Genomic DNA, 24,515 nt, shown 5'->3' on the forward strand with positions numbered 1-24,515 from the left:
AGACATAGACCTGTCTTAGAGAATAAATAGCATGGTTTGTTTGGGATAATGTCTGAAAAGTTCTTTCTATCAGCATATGAACTAAAGATAATGCCTCTAACCATGGATGTTGATACTGCTTACTATGACAAAGTGTTAAGGTAATCCAGGATATTAAAAAGACCAGAAATAAAATATTCTCATGAGTAAAAGCTGTTTCCCTGTAAGCTTTATATGGTTCTGGCATTACTTTTGACATGCTGATTAACGTATTTATATTTCTGTTTATCAATTGTGATGCACAAAGGTGTTAAAATTTAAGTATTAAAGAAGACTGAAATAACCTGGGATCCTTGAGGAATAGATAACTGCCAAATGTGATTTCACTTCAAAGTACTTTTGTTTAAAATTATTTTCTCCAATTTTTAGTTCTTTTTAAGTCATGCCAGAGTTGAAAAGTACCAAGGATATCTCCATTAATTTGTGATCAAATAAATAAATCTAGATAGTGTGTTGGATATTTCTAAAGATGTATTGAACTAATAGCTTTAAATTTAATGATGGAAAGAAGTAGTTGTGTTATTTAAAAAGTCTTCCACCTGCACTTAAAACTGAGAAACAAGGACATTGGTTATTTTCTCTTGCTCCTGAGAGGCTGTGTGTACAGCAATGTCACAAACCTCTGGTTTGGAGAAGAAAGGGTCACACAAGAAACACTCAACATTTATGAAAATGTACTTTTAGAATGTACTTTTAAAACATAATGTCTGACTGTATTTCCTTTAGAACTCTCAGTGAAAAAGGAGACAAATTTCTGCACAACAGAACTGGGATGATTATTAATCTGTATTTCCTGGCAAGTTTATCTCATTGGGTCCAGTCCTGTCATCTGCCCCAGAGAACCCTCTACATTACATAATATGAACTCTCACTAGCTCCTATCCATGTTTGCCCTTCTTTTCCAGCAGCCTTGGCAGTGGAAATCTGACTGATCAGATCCCAGCTCCTTGAAAAGTCTGTATTCCTTGACATTGACTCCTATGGCAGGAGGGTATGTGCTGCTGGCTGCATGTGCTAGTGAAGGGCAAGGAAAGGCTGTCATTCCAGGTAGGATGAATTTTTGTAGGCCTAGAGCCTTGAGAAGGACAAACACTGGGGGTAATCAGCAATGCAGCCTCCTCCTACTCCATGGAGCCCCGAGGCAAGCAGGGCTGGCAAGCAAGGCCAGCCAGCACAGTGCCTGCTCAGGTTTCAACACAGCCCCAGAGTGAAGTGAGGGTATGACAGGAGTGTGAAAGGCAAAGGCTTTCTGCTGTGAGACTGCATTTCTGAAGTGGTAACATGGCAGTTCTGAGTGGGATGCTGGTTTTCTGAAGACTGCCAGAAAGCTATGGAATGAATAGCTGTTTCCCTAAAACAGCAGGAGGAGTGCTAAGGGGAAGTAGTTGGAAGTGGAACAGAGGGGTTTGGGCTAAAGCCAGGGCGGGTGGGAGTAGGTGAGGGAGGTACTCAGCATAGCTGGCTCAATGTTTTGTATTTGCAAAACACTCAGGGTCCTTCTAATGGTGCAGTGCAGCGTGGGCTGCAGCATCATCACTAAGTTGTCATGTTGCCACTGAATAAAAGATATAACTGGAGTACACTTCTCTAAGCATCTTTGCACTTTGTTTTAAATCAGTAATAGTTTAGCATGAACTAGCAAAGCACTCAGGTCATTGCAAAAAAATTATTGCAGTATATGGCTTTATTTTGACAGGTGGTGTAAATCTTGACCCAAATTTTCATACCTTTGCAGAAGTTATGCAGTGTACATGCCACCTTTTATATTTCTCCCCAGTTGCGTACCAAAGGGCACGTGTGCAAACGTAATTGGAAGCATTTGAAAGCATGCAGCTCAATTTTTGAGATGTTTGTGTTGCAGTACACTGTTGTAATCTGTCTCTAAGATATGTGGAATAGGCTGTTCTTTCTGAGAGTGGAAGCCTCCTTGCAGAGCTGTGCTTCGCTGCATAGTCAACATAATGGAGCTGATTTAAGGAGGCTACGCTTGCCCTCAATATGAATTTCCTTGCACTAACAGCCCTAGTTTAAATCTCATTGTGGGATTCTCCTGTTCCTGAAATCAGTAGGAAGTAAGTTAGGTTTTTGAATTTTGTGAGAATAACTTGTCCTCCTTGAATGCTAGTCACTGCTTATTGCCTCATGATCAAAATGCAGCTCTTTAAAGGAACAGCTATATGTGATGAAACTCTCTTTACACTTCTTGGAAATGAAACTTCTAAATTCTTCAAAGTACGAGTCAAGGATCCTTTGGCTTTTCAATATCAGGACTTCATGCAGTGTTCAAGAGATGGGCACATCATGAAACTATGTAGTGACATTATGGTGTTTCCACTTCACTCTTTTTCTTGTCTTAAAAATTCAATAATCTATTTGCCTTGCTGACTGATAAAGAGCATTAAGTCAACATTTTCAAAAAAATACCCTAAACTACTCTTAGAGTGCCTTTCCTAAATGGTAAAGTATCTGTAGGAACACATTACTCTTGAACACTTAATTTCTGTCACCCACACCTTAGAAACTCTTCTGAAGGTCTTTATAGCCACAATACCTTTGTAGTCTAAGCAAATTTCTTACACCATGGTTCGCTCATTTTTCTAGCAGAATTCTATATGTGTAAATTCTCATAAAACTGATTAGTAATTCCTGACATCTATTCTCAGCCTTTTCCTTATTATTCAAGCTATGATTATCCCATTAAAAAAAAAAAAAAAAGAAAAAAAAAAAAAGGAGAAAAAAAAGACCAACAGTTTCCATACTATTGTGTTTGCACATGTGTAAAGGAAGTTAAAACAACTACTGAAGCCTTGATAATCAGCACGTGCTGGTGTCAGCAATGCCATCAGTTGCATCAGTGCCAAGATAGGAAACCTTGGCTATCTTTATTTGCCTCAGGTCAGTAATTTTTATCTGCAGTTAAGTAGGATGGAGATTACTTTACTTACTCCTAAATGGTCCTTTTAAGGCCCCTTCATAAAAACGTCCCATCTGGGTGTGTCTGTGCTGCTATTGATCTCTTTATTCTGTCCTCATAAAAAGGCAGTGAGCAGGCAAATTACACAGAAGTTATGGCCACTGAGCAGGCTTAAAAGGAAAGTGTGACAGATTTTTCAGAGGAAAAGAAGTCCTGCTCATCACTGTTCAAATGAAGATTTAATAATTCATAACAACTGAGTTATAAGTTTCCCCTTCAATACGTTTCCAAATGTGAATAGATTAAATAGTAATTGCTATCAAGCTTTATGTTCTATTTCATGTACCTAATAAAAGTTTATCTAGTGGAGCTTACTTTGTATCTTTTTGATCTATTCCTAACTGACTGCAATATACTCTATTAAAATATTTATCATTGTGCTATCAAATATTAACCATTTTAAAATCATCTGACTGAAGAAAACAAATAATGTTACTTGCTTAAGTTTTCATGAATTTCCTGATATTTAGTTGTTCAGAACTCCTCCTTGATATAGCACTAAAAATATACAAGATATTACAAATTGTATTCACTCTTTTTGAATTGGGCTGTTTTGGAAATGCACTCTGGTCACATCCATCACCACTGTCCGATTTGGCTCTGCATGCAGAATCCTAGTTTTGTTGTCTGAAAAGTTGTGATTCTGCTTCAGTACAAGAGAATATTAGAGAGTTGTTGATTTTTCTATAAGTTGGTGCATTTTAAAAACTATTTTAGGAGAGTACAGAATGTTTTTTTAAAGGGTAACATTTTAAGTTTCCCTAATTATTCACTGGCTCTTCCTTCTGAAATTATATGGCCTTGTCAGGTAAAAATACTGGCAAGCTCCTAGAATAGAATGATCTAGAGATGGGGAGAGGAGAATAGTTCTCCCCCAGATGTGCCAGGGTTGCATGGCAGCCCAGCCTAGCCTGACTGGCTTCCATCCCTCCCCAGCTGAGCAGGTTATGCCCTCCCAGGGTGCCCCTGCTTGTTCAACCAGTGGATGATTCATATCACAGAACTAACATAACAGAAAAACTATTCTTTTTTGGTTAGTGCCCTGCTGAGATAGATCTGAAATCATTCAGTGAAAGGTCAAACAAGTGCCTGAGAGATTGCTAGGGGTATGGGACTAAATAGTGGGGAATTGGGAGAAGAGGGATTGCAGCACTTGCAATTAGAGCAGTTTGGACAGCCATGAAATAGCAGCTTTGAAGCTGACACTTGGGCAAGATCAAGAGAAGAACAACCTCTTTGCTCCATCCAATCCCTCACCTTGCTGGGGAAAAATTGTTCTGTTAAAGGTCAGGTGTATAAATGTTGCTACTGAACCATTTCTTTTTGCTTTGGAAAAAGCAATTCCTGATCACCAGGTTATCAGAGTAAATGTCCTGAAGAGCTGCAGTGTGTCAGGAGCCTGGTACCTCTCAATAACATGGTAACTATGCTAACTAGTCCCCTCTTTTGAGCCTCACTCTCTGCTTGATTTTATTTACCTGTTATTTTCTTTGGCTTCTCCATACCTATATTACCTAACTCACAACTCCTGTTCTCAGAGGCCGCCTAGCACAGAGACACCGAGATAACATCCTTGAGCTCTCCCCAATACCCCTCTAATCTATTGCTTCTGCAGGTTCTTCCATTTCCACAATATCCCACACACTTTGTAGGCAGCAGTGCTAAAAGAAGATTAAGGCATGGTCTCCAGCCTAGACATGCTACAGGGATTATGCAGATCTGTATAACTCTCTGAGAAAGCATCTCATGTTTTCATCTCCTCTGTGCTCTTCATAGAGAAGAGGTTAACAGATAATTTCTGTTAATATACACTGTTTGTGTTCTGACATGTTTACTCTGACTAAAATATCTTCTCCTCAGAGAGAGATCAACCTTCCTTTTCTCCTTCAAATCTAGCATCTCATTAAAAAGTAATAACATTCCATGATATTCGTACTTGGGTGAAAACTTTCTATGTATCCCAGTATCTGAGTGATTATTCTGTGGGTTGTGTATTTTGGAAGGAATGCATTAATAAACACATTTGCCTTGTTGTTTCTCAGGTTTAAAAGACCCTGGTTTTAAAAGGATATCAGGATGGCATTATACCTATAAGTCACCAGCATGCTTCCCCTGAGGCAAGCAGAACCAGTGTTTTGCATCATCTGAGGATCAGGTCTGATAATGCTGTAATTTTGTTTGTATTCTTGCCTTGCTTACTTCTTACTTCTGTAAATCATACTTTGCTGTGAGTTGCAGCAGTTGGATTCTGGATTAATGCAAAGAGAATTATTCTGGATTTAAATTTTGAGCCATTTGAAGGAGATTCTGTTCCTCTTGCATCCAAACCCCTGTACACACACACAATTTCTTTAGTCTGCATAACAGCCATGTAAACTAGGTGTTTTGAAAGCAGTATTTTGTGTATAAAGACCGGGGCAGATGACTGTTTCCTGAGGACAATAATGCTCAGCCTCAGCAGAACTTTATCCTTTTCAATAAATTATTTTTATATTTTCCTTCCCTTCAGCCTTCCAAGTGTGGCAGTGTGCTCACCAGTACCAGCCATGGCACCAAACCACACCAGAACTGAAAGTACATACAGCACCTGTGCAGAGGAGAGTCCCACTGTACCCAGAACAGCTAATAGCATTAAAACTGCTACTGGTAAAATGATATAAAAACAGATAGGTGGATCTTCTATGGCTCCACACACAGGCAGTTGCAATGGTGAACTTGAAAGCAGGGCACCTTGATTCTGAATTTCTATATCTGTTTTTTTGTCTTATGCCCTAGGCACAAGTTCAATGTGTAGGTATTGGGTACATCAGTGTACAAGTATGTAAAAGATATCTGGGGAGACAATTGCATTTATATGTATTTAATCTAACTAGAAAGAAGAGCAGGATGTATTTTTTTTGAAAAAAGATTTTTAAAGAATTAGATGGTATATGTCTTTTCCTCTTTTCTTGCTGAACAGTAAACCCAATCTTCCAAAAGCAAATGTTAATTAAAGTTCCAAGTTTACAATTTCAAGTTTGATCTCCTTTGGCAACTCAATCTGCATGATGATTTTGATCAAATACACCAGCTTCTAACATTTGTAAACATGATAAAATCCACCCCAAAAAAGCTCTTATTTACATAATCATATAATAAGTTAAATGCACACTGTGACAGAATATGAATTATCTGACAGGCTGCACAGTAATACAGGTTTAGTCTGGAAGACAGATAAAAGCACAGAGTCCAGTTTGGGCATTGAAGGTAAGAGGGCAATCCTTTGCCTCCTTCCATTTAAATTAATGAAAAGGGGTAAAATGAGATAGATTGTTCAGACCTTGATATAAGACTTCTGGCTGAAAACTCAGTTGCTAATTGTTTAATATTAGCCCCATTGAGCCAAGATAATTTAAAACACTGATTGGCTATGGGGTGCCAGCTACCATTGGTAACTCTCACTCACCCTAGGCCTTTGCAGTGCTGTGGGTTGTGTGTTTATTTGGTCTTTGTATGAAGGGAGGTAGAGAATGATATTAGTCATTGAACCTTCCCTCACCTTTTCCCCCATGAGGAACATGCTTAATGAAAATTCGAGCTGTGCTGCCAAACTGATATTGGCAAAAGAGTCACTTTTTCTGTGCCTGGTTGGATAAATACACAGCTGGTTTTGGAATCAATGCTTCTGTGAGTGAAATTCGAAGATATTATTTTAAAATGCTGCTGTATGTATGTAATGGACTTTAGTCACCTGGAATGTCATGGCCAGGAAATACAGGCAATGCAAGACTGTGAGGAGTACATGTAGAAATCAAGTGAATGCTCCTATTTAGTATTTTGGCTGTGTTTAAATGTTTTTGCCTTTTGATACAGGTTCCTTTTATCAAAAATTACTATGTTCATTTAAAACGGGCCCAAATGAACTGCAGTTGCAGGTAAAATTTCTTGCCAGGCTTGGAGCTTTTAGTTCTATTTTAATGTTCATTTTTAAAGGAAATCATTCAGTTTCTATAAAACAGAAAAATCAAATATACGCTATGCTATGTAATTTCTCATGTTCCAGGAGTTCTAAAAGGGTTTCAGGACCAAAGTGTTGTGTTCTGCATTCATCCCCTGCGCTTTGATCTCGCTGGTGAGAAACCCACGGTGGCTATGTGCAGGGGGGCCCCGCAGAGCGCAGCACGCTCCCCGCACGCCCAGCACCTGCAGGAGCTGCGCCGGCACAGCCACATCCATTGTGCCTCTTCTTCTGAGGGCACAAACCTTCCTGTACCAGCCAGACCCCGCTGACCGCCACGTCTCTGCAGCACAAACCCTGAATGCCTGAAGATAACAGCTGCTATCACAGTGCTTTTTATCTGGGAGGCAAAGTCTAAAATTGCATCTGACCTCGGTGTGCGCACAGGCACCCAGCGAGGAGCGCTCTGCCTGCATCCTCAGAGGGTTTAGATTAAATCACCAAGAGTGAGGTACCTAAATAAATGGTTCTGAGGATAATAGCTTCTGTGACTTCTACTTTGTGTGGTACAAAGTAGACTCCAAACTGTAATTTATCAAATGATATATTGTGGGCCTTAGAAAACACAACTCGGCTTTTGTGTTGTTTTTTTTCCCCTAAAAGGTTTACTAATGTATAAAATTATGACACTCCATTTACTTATAGAATCATACCTGTAATTAAACTAGCTATGGCATAGATTTGAATTGTTTATTTGTAGCTCAAGCTTCTGTTTGCCCTACATGAATGGTTTTCAGCAACAAAGCTCCGTAAGAATAGAATTTCTTAAGAATGCCAATAACCTATGTATAACATAGGTAAACAACTGGTCTGTTGAGTGAGTGTGTGTATCCATCTTTGCATATCTATGCTCCTATACAGCACAGGCTTAGGGAAAAGCAGATCAAAACCACATGCTACGTGTCCAGACAAATAATCTTTTTGAGCTTTGCCAAGGCAACAGAATGAGTTCTTATTTTTCTTGTATATTGGGGTCTGCTTGCTTGCCCGGTCATTTGTTTAGAATTCAATGGGAAAATAACAAAGCTAAAACTGACACAGTACTAAATTAAATTAATTGGAATTCTGTTCCTCCATGATAAGACTTGAAATGAGATTTAAATCAGTGTGTGGTTGGTAAACATGACAATTTGATGTCTGTTCCATAAAACTGACAATTGCATCTAGTTGTTTTTCTTCAGAAATTGATCAGATAATTTGTTCAAACTTGGAGAATATCTGACAGTAACACAATCAGACTGAGATTTGTTCAGAAAATTACAACATAGTGAGGGAAACTCAATTAGTTTTGTCAGCAAATATAAAGACACTAGCTTGCATTTCCAGAAACTGTCCAAAGCTTTTACAAATACTCTTGATTCAGCTAAAATCAAGCTAATTATATGCTGGGCTCAAAAGCCTCCTCATTAAAAGAACACTATTTGTCTTATAATGTCCAAACCTGAAAAGATAGGCAATACTGAAATTAATAAGTAATTGCTTTGATGAACTGGTGCATAGATACTACTGTAAAATTTGCTCAGCAGTCCTCCAGACCTGTTCAGTATCTCAGCTACTTAATATATTTTTTAAACCCACTGTGTGGACAGACATAGTGTTTTCTTTATTCACATTCTGTGCAGGGAACCATACTGATTTCTGTTTTAATTTTTTTTCCCTTGTAGTTCGGGTCATTGCAATATTTCCAATGCTTCACAAATTCCAGTAGTTATTTTGCCAGTATCTAGGACAAGGTACAGGCTGGTGACAACCTTCTTCTGCATATGGGGTGCAAGGCAGAGGGAGACCTCTTATTTCTGAGTGTGTTGTTTGGGAGATAACTAGGATCTGATTTGGTGAAGAATTGGTAAAAGAGAACTTTGAAACTTGAAACCTTACTTCACCTGCTTTCTGCTGCAACTCTTAACTGCCCAATAATTTTGTGAATCATAACTCACATAGAAGGAGCTGGAAAATGAGAACACAGTCAACAACCAGATGTGAAAAGTATGGTTTAAATGCCCTGCCAAATACAAACAGGAGCTTGCTGGTAGGAGCTGAGGAGGTCCAGTTTTCTCAGGTTGCACTGAACAGTGTTGCCCAGGCAAGCTTCTTTTCTCTTCATACACTATCTTTAATGCTAATTGGTTAATTACAACAATATTTTCTGAGATTATCTATTGGTTTTCTTTCCAGATCTAATTTATTGAGCTGTCACCAGTCTATCTTTTCGGATTTAGAGGTACTTATCACTTGGAGAGGCCGTGGTAATATTTTGCCTTATTGCGCCTTTTTTTTTTTTTTTTTTTTTTTTTTTTTTTTTTTGGAATTTATTATATAAAATTTGCATTTTGTTTTGAGTATTTACAGCATTTGTATGGCATTGAACAATTATATAATATTTGCCTAATTGGTGCCAGTAATTACATCTTCTTGTGTTTCTCAGTCTTAAGAATCAAAAGCAAGCTCTTGTAGAAAAGTGTCTTTAATGCAAGTGTGTTTACGAATGCAGAGAGGCAGTGAGAGAAGGTGAAAGAAAAATGTGAGAGGACTCTCCAGAGTTTCTGGAAGTAGATGATCAAAACCGTTATAAAGAATGAATCTTAAGAATTTACTACAAACAAAATTTGCAGTAAAAGTCTGATCCTTTATATACTGAAGTGATATTTCTACTCACTTGTTTACAAGACCAGTTAACCAGAAGAGAAGCAAAATATGTAACTAAGCATTGAAACATATTCTAGCACCATTTAAGGAAAAACTCAGCCCTTATTTTTAAGGGTGTTAAGTATAGCTCCATTTTTTCCCAACCATTAGCTTTCATCTAGTTTTCACTAATTATTACAGGTACAAAGCCAATGTTTTAGAGTTACTGTCCAGGGATAGTTTAAAGGTATGAAAGCATAATTAACTTAGTCAACAAGCTGAAGTTTAGGACACAAAAACATGAACATGCAGAGAAATCACCTTCTTTCTTTTAGCAGGAATTCTGAATTTGGAAGTAATTTGCTGATGTTTTAGTATACAAAACTTCACAGTTGCCCAGACGTGTATTTACCTATGCCAGCAGGAGCTCCTCTGGGTGTCAGTGGGAGAGAGAGAGGACCCTGAAAGTGCATTGAATTAAGTGGATGGCACAATCAGAGCTAGGAGCCTGCCAAGGTTCAGGCATTATGGCATGGTACAGCCCAGAGCTTTTGCTCATTCCCTGCTCCCAAGAATTGGCACATGACAGCACAGGGACGGGAGGCAGCGCAGCCGCAGGACAGGGGCGACTCTCAGGGTTACTTACGTTGACAGCCCAAGCTGTGCCAGATATATCCCGGCAGACATTTATCACATTTAGGCCCTGATGTTCCCTCCTTACACTCACAAAATCCTCTGTCATTACAGCGATCATGGACTGAACCAAAAGGGTTACAATAACAGTCTGCAGAAACAAGACAACACATACACACTGGATTCAGGTCTACATGTGGAGATAATTCATTCAATACCAACAAAGGGTGCATTTCCAGTGCTAAAGGTAAAGGAAGACTGTCTATTAAGGATATCTAGAGCAGTGAATATAATTACTACATGTCCATTTATTTGTTTGCATGTGTCATTTCAGGAAGAGACGTTTTATGATGCAAAGAGAAAAAGTAAAGAGAAAAGATATAAAGGCAGAAGATACCACAGTCTTTGAGGGTAAGTGATTGTAACAGATTCTCTTTGGCAAGAATATTTTTTACAATTTAATGAACATGAGAAAAGCTTTGTATAGTATGGATATATCCATGTGCCATCAGGGTGAAACGTTTTGCTTTATTAAAATAGGCTTATCTGTATTACTCAATATTTTCAGAAGTGCTGGATGTCTTTACAGGGCTATATAAAGGCACTTTACTTATTTCCAAGATAGTCTTCCTTTATAGGTTTGAGCAGTATAATAATTTATGTGAATATTTGCCCTTAAATTGATGAGATTGCATTTATCAGTGACATTAATAAACCTTTTGCATATTCTGCAATGAAAAGCTTGAGGTGAGTACTAATGTAATGCAAAACCTTTAAGAACAGGCTTTATGCAGCCATTTTAATTTCTCTCACCTCCCAGTGTGCAGATGGAAAATGCAGTGAGGCTCATTCCCCGCTATATATTTTTCACATGTGTTCAGCTAATTAAAGAATAAGTAGGGTAACACATTTCCTCCCACAGCACTTACTCTGTTGTTCATTCACAGCCCTTTTCTTTAAAGTGATTACAATATCTGTGTTCAGCTTTCAGCCAGCTGAACAAAGGCAAGGAGCTCACAGAGCTCATTTTTGGCACTCCTGTTCTTCACCTTGGTTATTTCTTTTTTTTTTTGTTGTTTTCAAATGAAGGATTATCTTATTTGTATGTAGACCCATGTAGACCCAGAGTAACTTCACTGTTAACTGAGACCACAGACACCTTTTGGAAGCGTCTGATCTCTGCTGCTTCCTGATTTGGGGCAACCTGCTGGGAGTCTGGATTTATACATCTGTGAATCAGTGCTACTTTGATGACTACATTTGTCAATTGTTTCCTAGCATTAGGTTAAGCTTCAGTGGTACCATTAAGGAAAAAATGGAGTTGAAGTGGGAAATGACATATGTATATATCTCCAATGAAAAAACTAACAGGAAAAAAATTACCAGAAAGACATTTGTCATCTGTTGTCTCACTGTTTATTAACTATAAATTACAGATGACACTTTGAACACTTGGGATGCTGAAGAAGAATAGTCACCTTTGGCAAAGGTGTTCCACAATAATAATAGAGTCAATTAGCTGGCAACATTCATTAATGAAACAGAAAACTGACATGCCAAAAATACTATGCAAGGCTGAGTACTATAGCAAAGAGAGTGCCATTTGAAAAGCTGGGAATTTTGATGTTAATCAGACATATCAAATGTTTATGTAAACAGGCATAGACTTGAGATACATTCTGAAGGCAGGAGGTAAAATTTGCTTGAAGAGTGCTTATAGAAAGCCTTGAAAGACAATAGCTTGGAATAACATTAAAAACAGAGAGCTCAATTCTTGTTAAAATCAGCTTTTTTGACATAATGAAGTTACAGTGACTTAAACAAGTATTTATGAAAGAAATATATAGCCTGGACACTTGATGTTATATTTTCCAAAGAACAAGACCCTGAACCAGTGAAACCTTTCCTACTGAATTCTATCACATAAGCATGTAGGAAGTTCCAGGCCCATATAGTGCCATTGAAGGGAAAGGAAATAGTAGAAACAAAGCTTTAAGCCAGGCTCTTCTGCAAAATTAGTAGATCCAATCAGAACACCCAATAGACTGATTCTAGCTTCCATCTTTCCCAGCTGATACATATATATACAGCAGTATAAACTACAGAGGCCCACAGAATATTCAGGATCATTGTCCAACACAATATCACAGGCTGTGGAACACTTCCCAAGGCCTACCAAATATTTAAGACACTAAAAATCTCAAAGGTCACAATTTCAGTGTGCCACAGGGAGGCAGTGAGTATCTCCAATGCCCTAACAGGAACAGGGTACTAAACAACACTAAATTAACATAACTAACTAAGCATTCTCAGATCCCCCTAATAAGCAAACCATACACAAGTTCCAGGGTGGGGGAAAAATCCCCTGCAGATCTGAACTCAGAAAGAATTTTCATCCTAACCTCCATCTGGTAACTACTTGTATGGATAGAAAGGTAACAGAAATTACAACCTGTTCACTGGGGTTCACTCCATCACTGTGATGCTTCAAACAAAACAATGAAAGTAAGGAAAAAAGGAGGTGGGGAAATGGGCTGAGGCTTGCAGGCTTGCTGCTTATCAGTCTGGGCTGACAGTGGCTACAGGACAACCCCCAGGATTCACTTAACCATGTCAATTAGGGCTTCTGGTGCTAACTGAAGCTTAAGCCTAACTGACTGCAAGGGTGGCTTTGTTAAAAGTCTGACAGCAATCACCAGTTCAGTATTTATGCTGTGAGGCAAAGGCCATGTTTTATTACTCTGGGTCTACTTGGTGGTTTCCATGCTATCCTTGCTTGTCAGCATATGCATTCACTGAAAATTACTAGGGCTTTATCAAGCAATAAAAAACTCTTCAAGCTGTTAAATTCTCTTTCACACTGAATGAATAATTTTAAACTTTAGAATACCTTGATTTATTCTGAAATTGCAGTTGCCCATATGAGGTGATTTTGCAGTTTACATACAAATCCACAAATTTTTGATATTTCATTTTAGGAAATAAAATCTATTTTGCTTCTTAAGAAATTAAGGCCATCAAGAATTTAAATTTAAGCCCACTGTATAATACATTGCACTTGGCTCACTGGTAAAATCCTCAGTATTTGAATTCTTTAGTCTTAAAAGTTAAACATTTTACATTTTCTCCATTGATTAAGCATCAGCTAAGATACACAGATTTGTTATCCATGTACTTACCATATGTATTTCTGAAAACTATGAAGCAATTCTGATAAATAGGAGCCAAAGCCCTATTAGCTGCCATTAAACTAGCTCATCCAAACATTTGTTACCTTTCTACATATATGGCTGAAGAAGAAAAAATTAGCCTGAAAAAATGACTTCCATACGGGAATAAGATTTGCACATATCACTGGAAATCTGCTTCATGCCAACATTTCACTTGCAGTTAAACCACAGAACACTGCTTTGAAACTCAAAGAGAAATGAGCGTTTCCAATAGAGCAAGACTGTGCTTGACCTAGAAGGGTGGAGAATCCATCAACTCTCTCACAGGTGAAAATACTCCATGTTTTGCCCAATTAAATATTAGGAGCCCCAGATCAAGACAGCACTTTAAGAACAAACTTCTCTGTTTCCTGAAAAGTGCTTAGGTGTCTGTTCATTCCACTGACTTTATACAAGAAGTAGGAAAAACCTCCTAAGTTGGCAAATCAGCTAGGACACATACATTGGGAAATATACATTTTGTATAGTAACTGTAATCCTGAAAACTGTCTTAGTCCAGCAAGAATGTTATTTATTTAAAATTAATTACCTAGATTGTAACAAACCATGGTTTGATCCTATAGTTATTTCACATGGTACAATTCTCATGGGACCCCAAGAGAATTCTGCTTGCATTACAGTGGAAAATCAGCAAATGTTTGCCTTTTCAGATTCTTGCTAAATAAAGATTTAAAAATTTTCTTTCCTCACTGTCTTGGCAATTTCAAAGTGCACAGTTGTTGTACCATGACATTTTAAATATATCACTCATAAATTAGTTTTAAAATTACTTATTTTTGGCTTTTTGTTTACTAACTTACTAACTTCTTATGGAGCTGCAGCTGCTGTCTTAGCATTTCAGTGTATATGGGAATACAACATACTGAATGAGCTGATGAAAAATTCCAAACAGAGCAGTTTAGAGTCATATTCAATTAGGCCTATTTAGGCAGCTGAAATTATACAGCCCTGATGTCATACCAATGATGTCTATCATCTACATCAAACAAATATGTGGGACAGTAGTTTTTTTCCAAGATCATTTCATTGTGTTAATCTCCTCAGCACAGTCATGCTTACAGAAAATCATGACTTGCCTACTAAAGTTCTTATTAGCTCTGACTAATTACTGGCAAAGGAGATCATGCATTTCCTGAATGCATTGCCAAACAAAGTTAAAAGAAGGACACATGAAATGCAGTGCATGGATGGATCTGTGTGTTTATCACAAGATAAAAATGTAAATCTGTCAAGTTACAAACTCAAACAAATAAATAGCAACCTAAATAGTTTCTGGCTTGAATATCAGCAATGGATTATAAATGTGTTAAAATATAATTTATTCACCCGTAGTCTATTTTGGTTTTACAGTATCTGCTAAGTACGCTTTGCTTCCTGGAAGATGGAAAGAAAAAAAAAAAATCACAATGAAAATCCAGAACAGGTCCTACTGATGCTCATGTCTATATGAAACATCATATAACTAAATTCTCCACCTCTGTTTGTTATTAGAACAGTGTCTTTAGTGGCTGTTAATTACTGGCCATTGTACAAGGCTTCCTTTATTGACTATGTTCAGGCTTCACCTAAAGTGTCCTAACTTTGCTGTATACTGTCTGTGGTGACATGAGAACAATGCATCTTCTAGGGTGATAAAGATCTTAAATTTTTTTTCTAATATGCTTTTCTTATCTTCTCTAATTTTCTCTAATTCTCTGCATTGAATATTTATAGCAGATGCTTGTTCTAAAGCACTGTTTTCACCTAGGAATCTCTTTTCTAAATTGACATCATGTCACACTGATTTGACAAATTCTGTTCCTAACCTCACGGGCATCATTTCAGTTCCTCCTCTAAGCAGAGGGGTGGTAACACTGCATTTACAGTCCTGTGTCTGGGAGCAGAATTAGTGCAACATGTTTTTGTGAAATTTAGTGAATAAAAGGTGTTAACAGAGATCCCTCCCCACGACCTCTTGATGCAGCTGACAACTTTTGTAGGTCTCCAGGAAAGTATCCAAGAGTCTGTAATTGCAAAAGTCAGATTGGGAACAGGTATTTAAGACTCAACCCCTTAATTTTCATGTGCAACCCCCTCCTGTGTAAGGACAGCACATCCAGTTTCTCAGCGGCTTCTGGGGAAGTCTACCCAGTACCCGTAGCCAGAGAGGTTCACCATCATTTATGGATTCAAAATGCCTCCTTGGGGCTACCAGGGCAGTAGAAATGAGGTGAGAAGTCTACACAGATGTTCTGATCCATTGAAAAAGCTCATTCTGGCTTAAGTGGCAAGTAAGCAGCAGTGGTCCCTAGCGGCTGCCAGGAGCTGAAAAGGCACAGAAGAAAAGGCGCAGTTATCCCAGCACTGACCTATGCACACATTTTCATCGTCCAGCTCTGCAGAAGCATTTCTGAAGTAGCCCAGCCTGCATAACTCGCAGTGCTGACCTCTAGTGTTGTGCTTACAGCTCACGCAAATGACCGTATTGAGCAGCTCGATGTAACTGCACCGGTTGGAGTGCCCGAAGCATTCACAGTCTTTCAAGGAAGAACAGAAATGTATACAGAGTGTATACAGCAGCAGAGTAATAGCACATTACATGCTTAGTAAAAATGAACCATGAGCAGAAGTATGAATGAATGGCACATACATGTTAATCAATGTAACATGGACAGCAGCAGATGTTTATCTGCAATGGAAGTGGAGCTGGTTTCAGGCAGGTTAGCGTGACCCGACAACCATGGCATGACGTCGGAGGTTTGGCTGTTGTTGGCAGACCTGATGGAACTGAAGCATTTGCAGTTGTAAACCTTTCAGGGTTACTGGAGGCTCAGATTCCGCTGAGAGAAATGTACATATTTTTGCACATTTGAGATGAGTATAAACCAAGACCTGGGAAAAACCTCCTCATATTAACAACGTTAAATTCAATGGACAAAATTGTCAAACTTAATTATGATTAAATCCACAATTCAAAATAAAAGCTTTTTTTTTTTTTTCCTCTGACAGAAATGGCGAGTATTCAAAATGCTATTGAACTTGGGGGTGCTATAACTGGTAGGCACCTTGAGAACCAGAGTGTTTTATTCCATGGCCAAACAAATCCCTAGTTTGACAATTTTGGCCAACACCTCCTATAACAATTAACAGTGAAGAAAAGGAAGGAAGACAGTTATTGAAGAACTACATCCACTGTACTTTTGAGGTAAGCATTAACCGGTTTTTATATTCAGAGATGGAAAAACAGTTGGGCCAGAAAAGATTATGAAAATTCTGAAATGTGTACTGACTAGAAAGCATGCTTACTGCAGCCATCTTAAATGAAGATGGCATGAGAGCCACTTAAAAAACCCCTTTATTAAATATAGAATGCTAGTGCCTTTTAGTCTTTAATCACAAGCAATGCTTGGCTTTATGCAGAACAAAGAAGAAATCAGAATTGTATCAACAACATTATAGAAGACACAGCTTTGCTTTGTGTAGAACACTTGTGTAGGCCTGATCACTCAACTCTTGGGATTATGAGCCCAGAATGAATGCAGGAAAGGTTACTAGGATGATCAGAGAAGTTGAGTCTATTTAAAACGTGAAGACTAGGAAAACTTGGCTTGTTTAGTCTAGGAAACTGATGACAGACAATATCACAGGGCTATAGATACAGCAAGGGGCTAAGCCTCCTGCCATCCTAATGGACAATACTGGCACAAGGACAAAGGGGTGTTAACTGGCTACTGACAAATTTCACCTGGAAATCAGAAGATGGTATCTCGGCATTAGGGCAGTGGGGTTCTTGAACACTTTCCCTTTGTGGCAAAACACGCTGATGCTTCACAGATGTAGTAAAATAAATTACAGCATGTTTCCTGCAATAATGGAGCACTGGATACAGTGACTTGGAAGGGCTTTGAGGTCTTGAAGTTATCTTGTAATTAGATAAAGTTGTAGCAGAGGGTGTAAAATGTTTCCATATATGACAGAGGCCAAGTCCCCTGTGCTGCCTTTCCTCTGGTATGCTCCTGCTTAGGCTGGGACACCTGATCATCCCCCTGACTGGTGGAGTAGGGCATCACATACAGTATTTAAGCCCATCTGCATTTTTTGTAAAAAGACAGCAGTCCTAGTACATGTTTCTGAGTATGCTCTGCACTCCTAATACATGGATATTTCTTTGGCTTTTGTCTGATGTACTGAACTGTAATAGATTGCACTGTAAATAGATTAAATTTTTTTAGACACTTAGCACAACGTATGTTTCAATCTTGAGAGCAGCCTTTCTGCTGCCAGAAAACATTAATCCATTTTACATATATGCATTTTAGTTTTACATAATTACATATATTTCTTGTTCTCTTCAATGTTTTTCTGCTAAACCTGTGTGTTGTGGTTCATGCTAATCTGGTAATTTTGATGCTAGTAACTGCTGGAGTACAGGAAAACATTTGGTGTATCAGTCTCAGTAAGTTACCACTGGACACAATTGAGTAGGGAGGAAAAAAATGTAGATGTTTGTTGTCTTTTGCAGCTGGTCAGTCTGATTCAGCATCTCAGCCAGCCACTCTGAAGTATTTTCCCCCAAGGATATCCATCTTGCTCAAGTGAAAACTGCCTGTGTGGAACAGATGAGATCTAAAAGTGGAAACTAGCACTAAGCAAACAGGAGTCATGGAAAATTGGTGTGATTATGTTTATGTGTTTGATTTTTAAAGTAAGAAAGACTGACTAGTGATAAGCAATCTCATCTTTCTGAATCTTGGATTCAGAAGCAAGGCTGTCAGTCTTTCTGTCTGACACAGAACTTGTCTTCTGTTACCAAGAGAATTTGTTTTGGTGAGATAATACTGTATTGGTGTGTTGGTCAGACTTGTTGCTAAACACTTTCATACTTCAGGTGAATTTAGAGGAAATAATTTGCCTACATACTATAAAGAAAAGCTGACTATGATACATTATCTTTTGTATTTAAGGCAGCAGAAAGAAATTGAGAATAGTTCATGAATGAATGGCTGCACTACTTCCACTCTGAAACTGCAATATGACCTTCAATAATATTACTACTACACGTAATTAACCATTACAACAGCACAAAAAGCAAAGCTGCACATTAAGCATTTCACACTGCAATACAAGGCCTGCTCTGAGTTATGATTTGGAGTGAGGTAACATCTAATAATTATGAAGCACTTGGATGTATGCACACGCCCGGAAACATATGCCCAAGGACTGCCCAAGTTCAGTCATGGATCATCAATATGAAAGGTGAACAATGAGACTAGTTCTTAAACTTGGTCACATTTCTATGGGTCTTGCTCTTTTGTAACAACTGTATTGTGTGAAACAGTCTTTGTCTCAAAGTTAACTAATGCTAAGTTAGAGGATTGCTCTAGCAGTCCTGATCAGACTAGTAAATGCTACATGGTGTAGAAAAAAACACAGTTAACTTGAAAACAGTCCAACATCTGATCAAATATTAGCAATGGCAAAAGGAAAAAAAAAATAAAAAGCAAGTAAAGATTAAATAAATTTTGTGATAACGTTTGCTTCCCCTCTGCCTCCCCACCATGTTATGCAATAATTTTTTGCTGTTGGCCTGGTCAGCGAATAATTTTTACACCCCTCTTTGCTTACAGAAATAATCTATGTAAATTGTTCTCCTACGATTGAAATGGAATTACTTCCTCTCTGGCTACATGAGGTGCTACCCTAAACCACTCAACCACAGCACTCAGGATTGCATTCAGCACCAGCTGGGAAGCTGTCAGTGCTGAATGGCCCTTCCAGCCTATCAATGTGGTTCACCTTAACCAGACAGTATTCTGCCTGTTAGACCTGTCATAGGCACAGCTTAGGGTCTTTAGGCACACAGCTCTGGCCAGCAGCCTAAAGCACTGTCACGCACTGGCAAAGTCATGCAGTCACTGAAGGAGATGGGAAAAAGTATCAAAATCAGGCTGCACATGGTTTACCAACCATTGTGAAATGACATGAGCTTCTTACAGAGATAGAAAATGATGCTTTCAGTTCTGAGTAGCACATGTCAGAAAAGACACAGATAAGTTGAATAACAATAAGGAGTGAATGGTTCAGGAACTGAAATCTCAGAGAAGAGGTAATGACAGCTAGATAGATGTAATGTGAAGGAAAAAGGGATTGCCATGTTAGATGTGATTGTTTTTGGTTGATTCAGGAGCTATCAAATCCCTTGCAAAGTCACTGAAGCTTTGACTCTGAGCCTCCCTGACTATTTTCCAATGCAATGATTTTATTGAAACAATCTTGATTCTGTTGCAGAAAGCATGATAAAATTACCCACTGAAGCAGGCTCATGAAGTTGATAATCTAATTGTTTTGTTTCTATCAATTTTAATGCTATGCACTTACATCTTTGAGATAACATACTATTATTGTGGGGACAAGATTCAGCTGAAGCTTCAGCTATGGACATAAAAACATGAAATGTCTTCAGATGAGACAATGATAAACACACATGGAAGGGTAGCATCATTTCTAAACTAAGACAGGTTGCATGAGACAGCTATCAGTGTCACTTTTTAATTAAAAGGACAAAGCATATTTCAAGAAAAGTGCATTCACAAATCATTAAACTATTTTTTCCTTTTCATTTTCCAGTCACTCTGTGTTCCTTCTCCACACACTAAGGCAAACAAAGAAGATTTCATCGTAACCTTAGAAATTACCTGCTTCATAACAAACAGTATGGCTCATTACCATGATCTCATCAAATGGGTCAAACTAAGTTCAAACATTTCTTAATAACCCTTTTCCTTGTTAATATGTATTTCATGAATAATGAGATATTCACAATAGCTGCAGAAAGACAAAACATCTTCATACATACTCTTTACAGAAAAATTGACGAGGAAAAACAATGAAAAGATCTCAGGGTTCAGACTGTGAATGACAGATATGCAAATGAAACAGGTTGCCTGTAAGTCAGAAAGAATATTGGCATCCTTTATTATGTCCATATAATTCCATTATTTTGATATAACACTGGAACATCAGTTCAAAATGTAATGCCTGCACTCTGAATTTGCACACTTACAATAAAATGAAGACATAAGGCACACTTACAATGCATTAAAAGACACAACAATGCATTACATTCCATGGCATTTACAGATACTTCTTGAGGACATGGACAATTGATTGGATTATGGATTGTTTGCCCTCAACTAATCAGCTTATATTTCCTCTTTTACAATTTGTGCATATCACTGAGGAAAACAAGACTCTAGTAAACATCTGCTTTCTAGGCAAGGATATGAATAGTCATATTCGTACATTTAACTCCTTTAAAAATAAATGCCATGTCATTTTATTTGCCACTGACAACTGTCTAAGAAGCATATTTATTTTTCTTTGTATGTTTATGTGATTTAATGCTTCTGTTGTATTCAATGAAGATGCCTCACCAGTAAACTAATGGGTACACTCCACAGATATTCCAGATTCATACAGTGCAATGTTTTCACAACACAGAGCACTATGGGATCACTGTATGAATCCTAGAATTCCTACCTCTCTTGTGGTTTGCAACTTGAACAGAAGAAACAGTTGACATAGCTAATTTGGGAGCAACTGGATAGGTAATAAAATGAACAGCAAATTAGAAAAAGTATCATAGGAACAAATCAAAATATTAAACATCTTTATTCTCTAACTTTTAAATTTAACAATGGTTATTTTTTTGTCAGGAAAGGGCAAAGTTACAGAAAATGAGTTATACACTATCAATTATTGAGTCATTTGAGCTGTAACATCCAAGATCAAGACAGGGAATGTAATTCACAACTATGCACTTTGACCGTTTTGTGTTAGAGGTTATTTGGCGGTTTCTCCCAATCCATGACAATTGACTATATGGTAACCAGAGTGGTCTGAAAAGGGTTCTATTGAATTTGAATGCATATTTATTCTGGCCAAATAGTACAAACCTAAACCCCACAATAAAATAATTAGATATAGGCAGATTTCTGGAATCATTCTTTTCATACACTACCCTTAACTGAAATATTTAATCTACACTATATGTTAAACACTGTAAAAATATGCTGCAAATACACAAAAGCTGAATAGAAATGCTTTGATTTTTTTTTTTTGTATGTTTTGTGCTCCCTACAAAACATCAAAACTAAATTTACTTAAACTCTTATTTTTGTGGAAGAAACACTGAATAATTCTGTGCTGTTCAAGACATATTTTGCAATGATGTTAGGTTTTAGACCACACACAGTACAATTAAGCAATGAAATCCATTAGAAATGCTAAGTATAATTTAATTTGGAATGTTTTGATTTAAAATTCTTCTGAATAATGTAGGCTAATCCTTATAGAGAGCAGAGGAAAAGAGATCAATCTAGGTGGGTGTTTTTTTTGTTTGTTTAAAAAAGGCATTCAAAAACTTGGAAAACACAATGAGAGCTAAATGAAATTGGAATACTAGGTATTACTTTATCAGGGATGGTTAGTTTTAAATATATAGTGAATAATCCAAACTAAAGTACATTTCTAATCCTTACAGAGAACACAGATCAATTAGTATTTTCTGTTTTGTTGGGCACATAGAAACTTGCACGTATAACATGGTAGATGTCACATGCACATGCGTATGTTTGATTTGGTGATTGTGATCCATAGATTTAATTACAGCCCTTCCAGTGTAATTCCCAACAGATTCCCAATTCATCTCATTTGGTTTAGTGGCCATTTTCTAGATTGCCTTTTCATTAATTTTATTCTCCACCTCTGTGTGTTATAGCACAGAAAGGACACTCTTTGAACATGAAACAAGCCACAGGCCAGATTTCTGCAGGGACTTTTGGGGGAGGAAAGGGCAGTAAATAAGAACAGAGGGACATTATTTTTATAATGAGCAATCATTTTGAAATGTGAAGTATAGCTGAATGCTTCAACTAACAAAGAATCTTAGTTTTATTAGTAATTTTAAAAAGCAATTTTGTTTCTTTCAGTGCTAATCATCATGCCAGAGTATGTGAGTAATTTTTTGTGTAGCAATCAAATTGTGGAAAACCATGGATCCTTCCTGTAGAGAACTTGCTTGTATTGTGGATGGCATGAAAGCTGAGAATGCTTCTCAGCTCACTTGGGAAAACAAAGTGGAAACAAGACATTAAAAATGTGTTTGATGTTGACAATGACAATCTTTGTTCACTTAAGAATCTCAAAACTTACTCAAACTATAGATTTTGCTATCTAAACAAGGTAAAAAATTATCTTGGGCTTTCTGTGTATCACAAATTTTATTCTGTATGTCTACTATTCCCATATTTGCAGTAATGTGCACAGTCTGAGTGTTGGAAGACTCCCTTTTCAGGTGAGTTTTTTTTATAGTTATTTTCTCACAGGATAGCATTAGTTAGCACCAGGGAAAAATGAGCTGAATTATCATCATTACTACTTTTGCCACCACGTGGGACTCATTGAGAGCAATTTCAGTACCTTTAGACCACTAGGAACTTTACAGCATCCTACCTTGGTTTGGTTTAGAAACCTCAAGGGAAGAAATATTCGGCCATATCCTATCAAACTTTGGAGGATCTGCATGCATCAGGAAAAATCAGGTTTTGTTATTTACATCTGTGATATTGTTCTAAACAGGCAAGCATATGGACAAAGACAGAGATTACACACAGCTATTACTGGACTAGTCTAAGTTGCACTAGAACAGAACATGACTCCACAGTGAACAAGAAAACAAGCAATTGATGATTCCCAAAACACCAAATGGACATAAAATACTGTGCATAACAATTTCTCTTCTGTGGCTTAAAATATAATTTTTCATGATGAGAAGATATTCTAGGCCAATATATATGGTTCTAACACCAGGAACAAAACAGGAACATATTGCATTAAATCTGCTCTGCAGAGATAAAACAACAGTATCAGACAAATATGGATTTCTTACCAAAGACACATATCTTACTGTAACATCCTGTTTCAGGCCTTTTGAGTGAGTTATATATCTGTTATCAGAAAAAATATATTTACCAGTAGAGCGGGCCATTTCTTTGGCTCTCACACTTTTGTGTGTTTCATCTATTTTCTGTCATCTCTGCTGATATATTTTACAGCTTGATTTTTTTTTTGTCATAATGTTAAATATCTAAATTTCTTATAAGTTCTACAAAATATGTTACTTGCATGAAGCATTTTGTGTGAGCAATAGAATTAGCTGTGTCTCTTACAGCTTCATCTCCTTTCATGAATGTGTTATGGGGCTAGGGAAGTGAGGAGTGACAATCCTTAGCAGAATGGTGTTGAGTCTTGGAGCTGTAAGTGCAGGGGATGGGGTTGTGGGGAAGGAAAGAAAACTTGTTTCTCTCTTTCCATCTGCCTAGCCTTGAACATTAGATTTGGACCATGTTTTCATCATCTTCTGTGAGTACTGCAGTGGTTGTGTCTTGCCTGAACCAAACAGAATTCTTCTTAAGGGTCAAATCAGCCTTCACTATGCTGATATTAGCGGGGAAAGAGCTATTCCTTTTCTTCTATGTATGGGGAATCCAGCTGGCTAGTGAGTAGACTGCAGTCATAACCTGGTTGGCATCAAGGGGCTGGGCCTGTATATATTTATCTAGATGGTGAGTTTCACTGTTAGAACCATCTTAGTGGAAAACCTGTAGGGAAGCTACACAAAAGGACTAGGGCTTCAAACATCTGATATTGAAGAAGGACATCCCAAAGTATCTTCTGACCCATTTGTCAAGGGTGAAGGGAAGTTGGCTAGGTGGGGCTGTCTGTCCCTAAAGTCCTTGCACACAGAGAGCAATTAAGGAAAGGATGGGACCTGCACTGTGCCACTTGCTGCTAGGCAGTCTTCTGCAATTGAATGGGTCAAACTGTAATTTAATCACATAGTTACATCAGATTCTTGCATTTTGTGCCTTTTCCTTACCAATCAAGAAAACAGAAGAAAGAAAAACAGAGTCAGTTTGGTAGATTCTCCAAGTCTATATATTGACTAACATTAACCTGCCTCTACAGGTCAGATCCA

General features: G+C 37.7%; 1 protein-coding gene across 4 annotated transcripts in view; it reads right to left on the reverse strand.

The window, feature by feature from the left end:
- NTNG1 (netrin G1) overlaps positions 1-24,515 on the reverse strand; it is a 141,628-nt gene that overhangs the window by 11,329 nt on the left and 105,784 nt on the right. Inside the window, exons 6-9 of one of the 4 annotated variants that reach the window (XM_056497463.1) lie at positions 22,991-23,056; positions 21,017-21,076; positions 15,847-16,014; positions 10,282-10,419 (exon numbers count right to left, since the gene is read on the reverse strand). The exons of 1 other annotated variant lie outside the window; for it this stretch is intronic. In XM_056497463.1, the coding sequence (XP_056353438.1) occupies positions 10,282-10,419; positions 15,847-16,014; positions 21,017-21,076; positions 22,991-23,056 (432 nt within the window). The remainder of the gene's footprint in view (positions 1-10,281; positions 10,420-15,846; positions 16,015-21,016; positions 21,077-22,990; positions 23,057-24,515) is intronic. 2 more of the 4 variants (XM_056497460.1, XM_056497461.1) reach the window with 2 other exon arrangements.

This window comes from Oenanthe melanoleuca, chromosome 8 (genome assembly GCF_029582105.1).
Source record: "Oenanthe melanoleuca isolate GR-GAL-2019-014 chromosome 8, OMel1.0, whole genome shotgun sequence".
In the NCBI taxonomy this organism is placed as follows: domain Eukaryota; kingdom Metazoa; phylum Chordata; class Aves; order Passeriformes; family Muscicapidae; genus Oenanthe; species Oenanthe melanoleuca.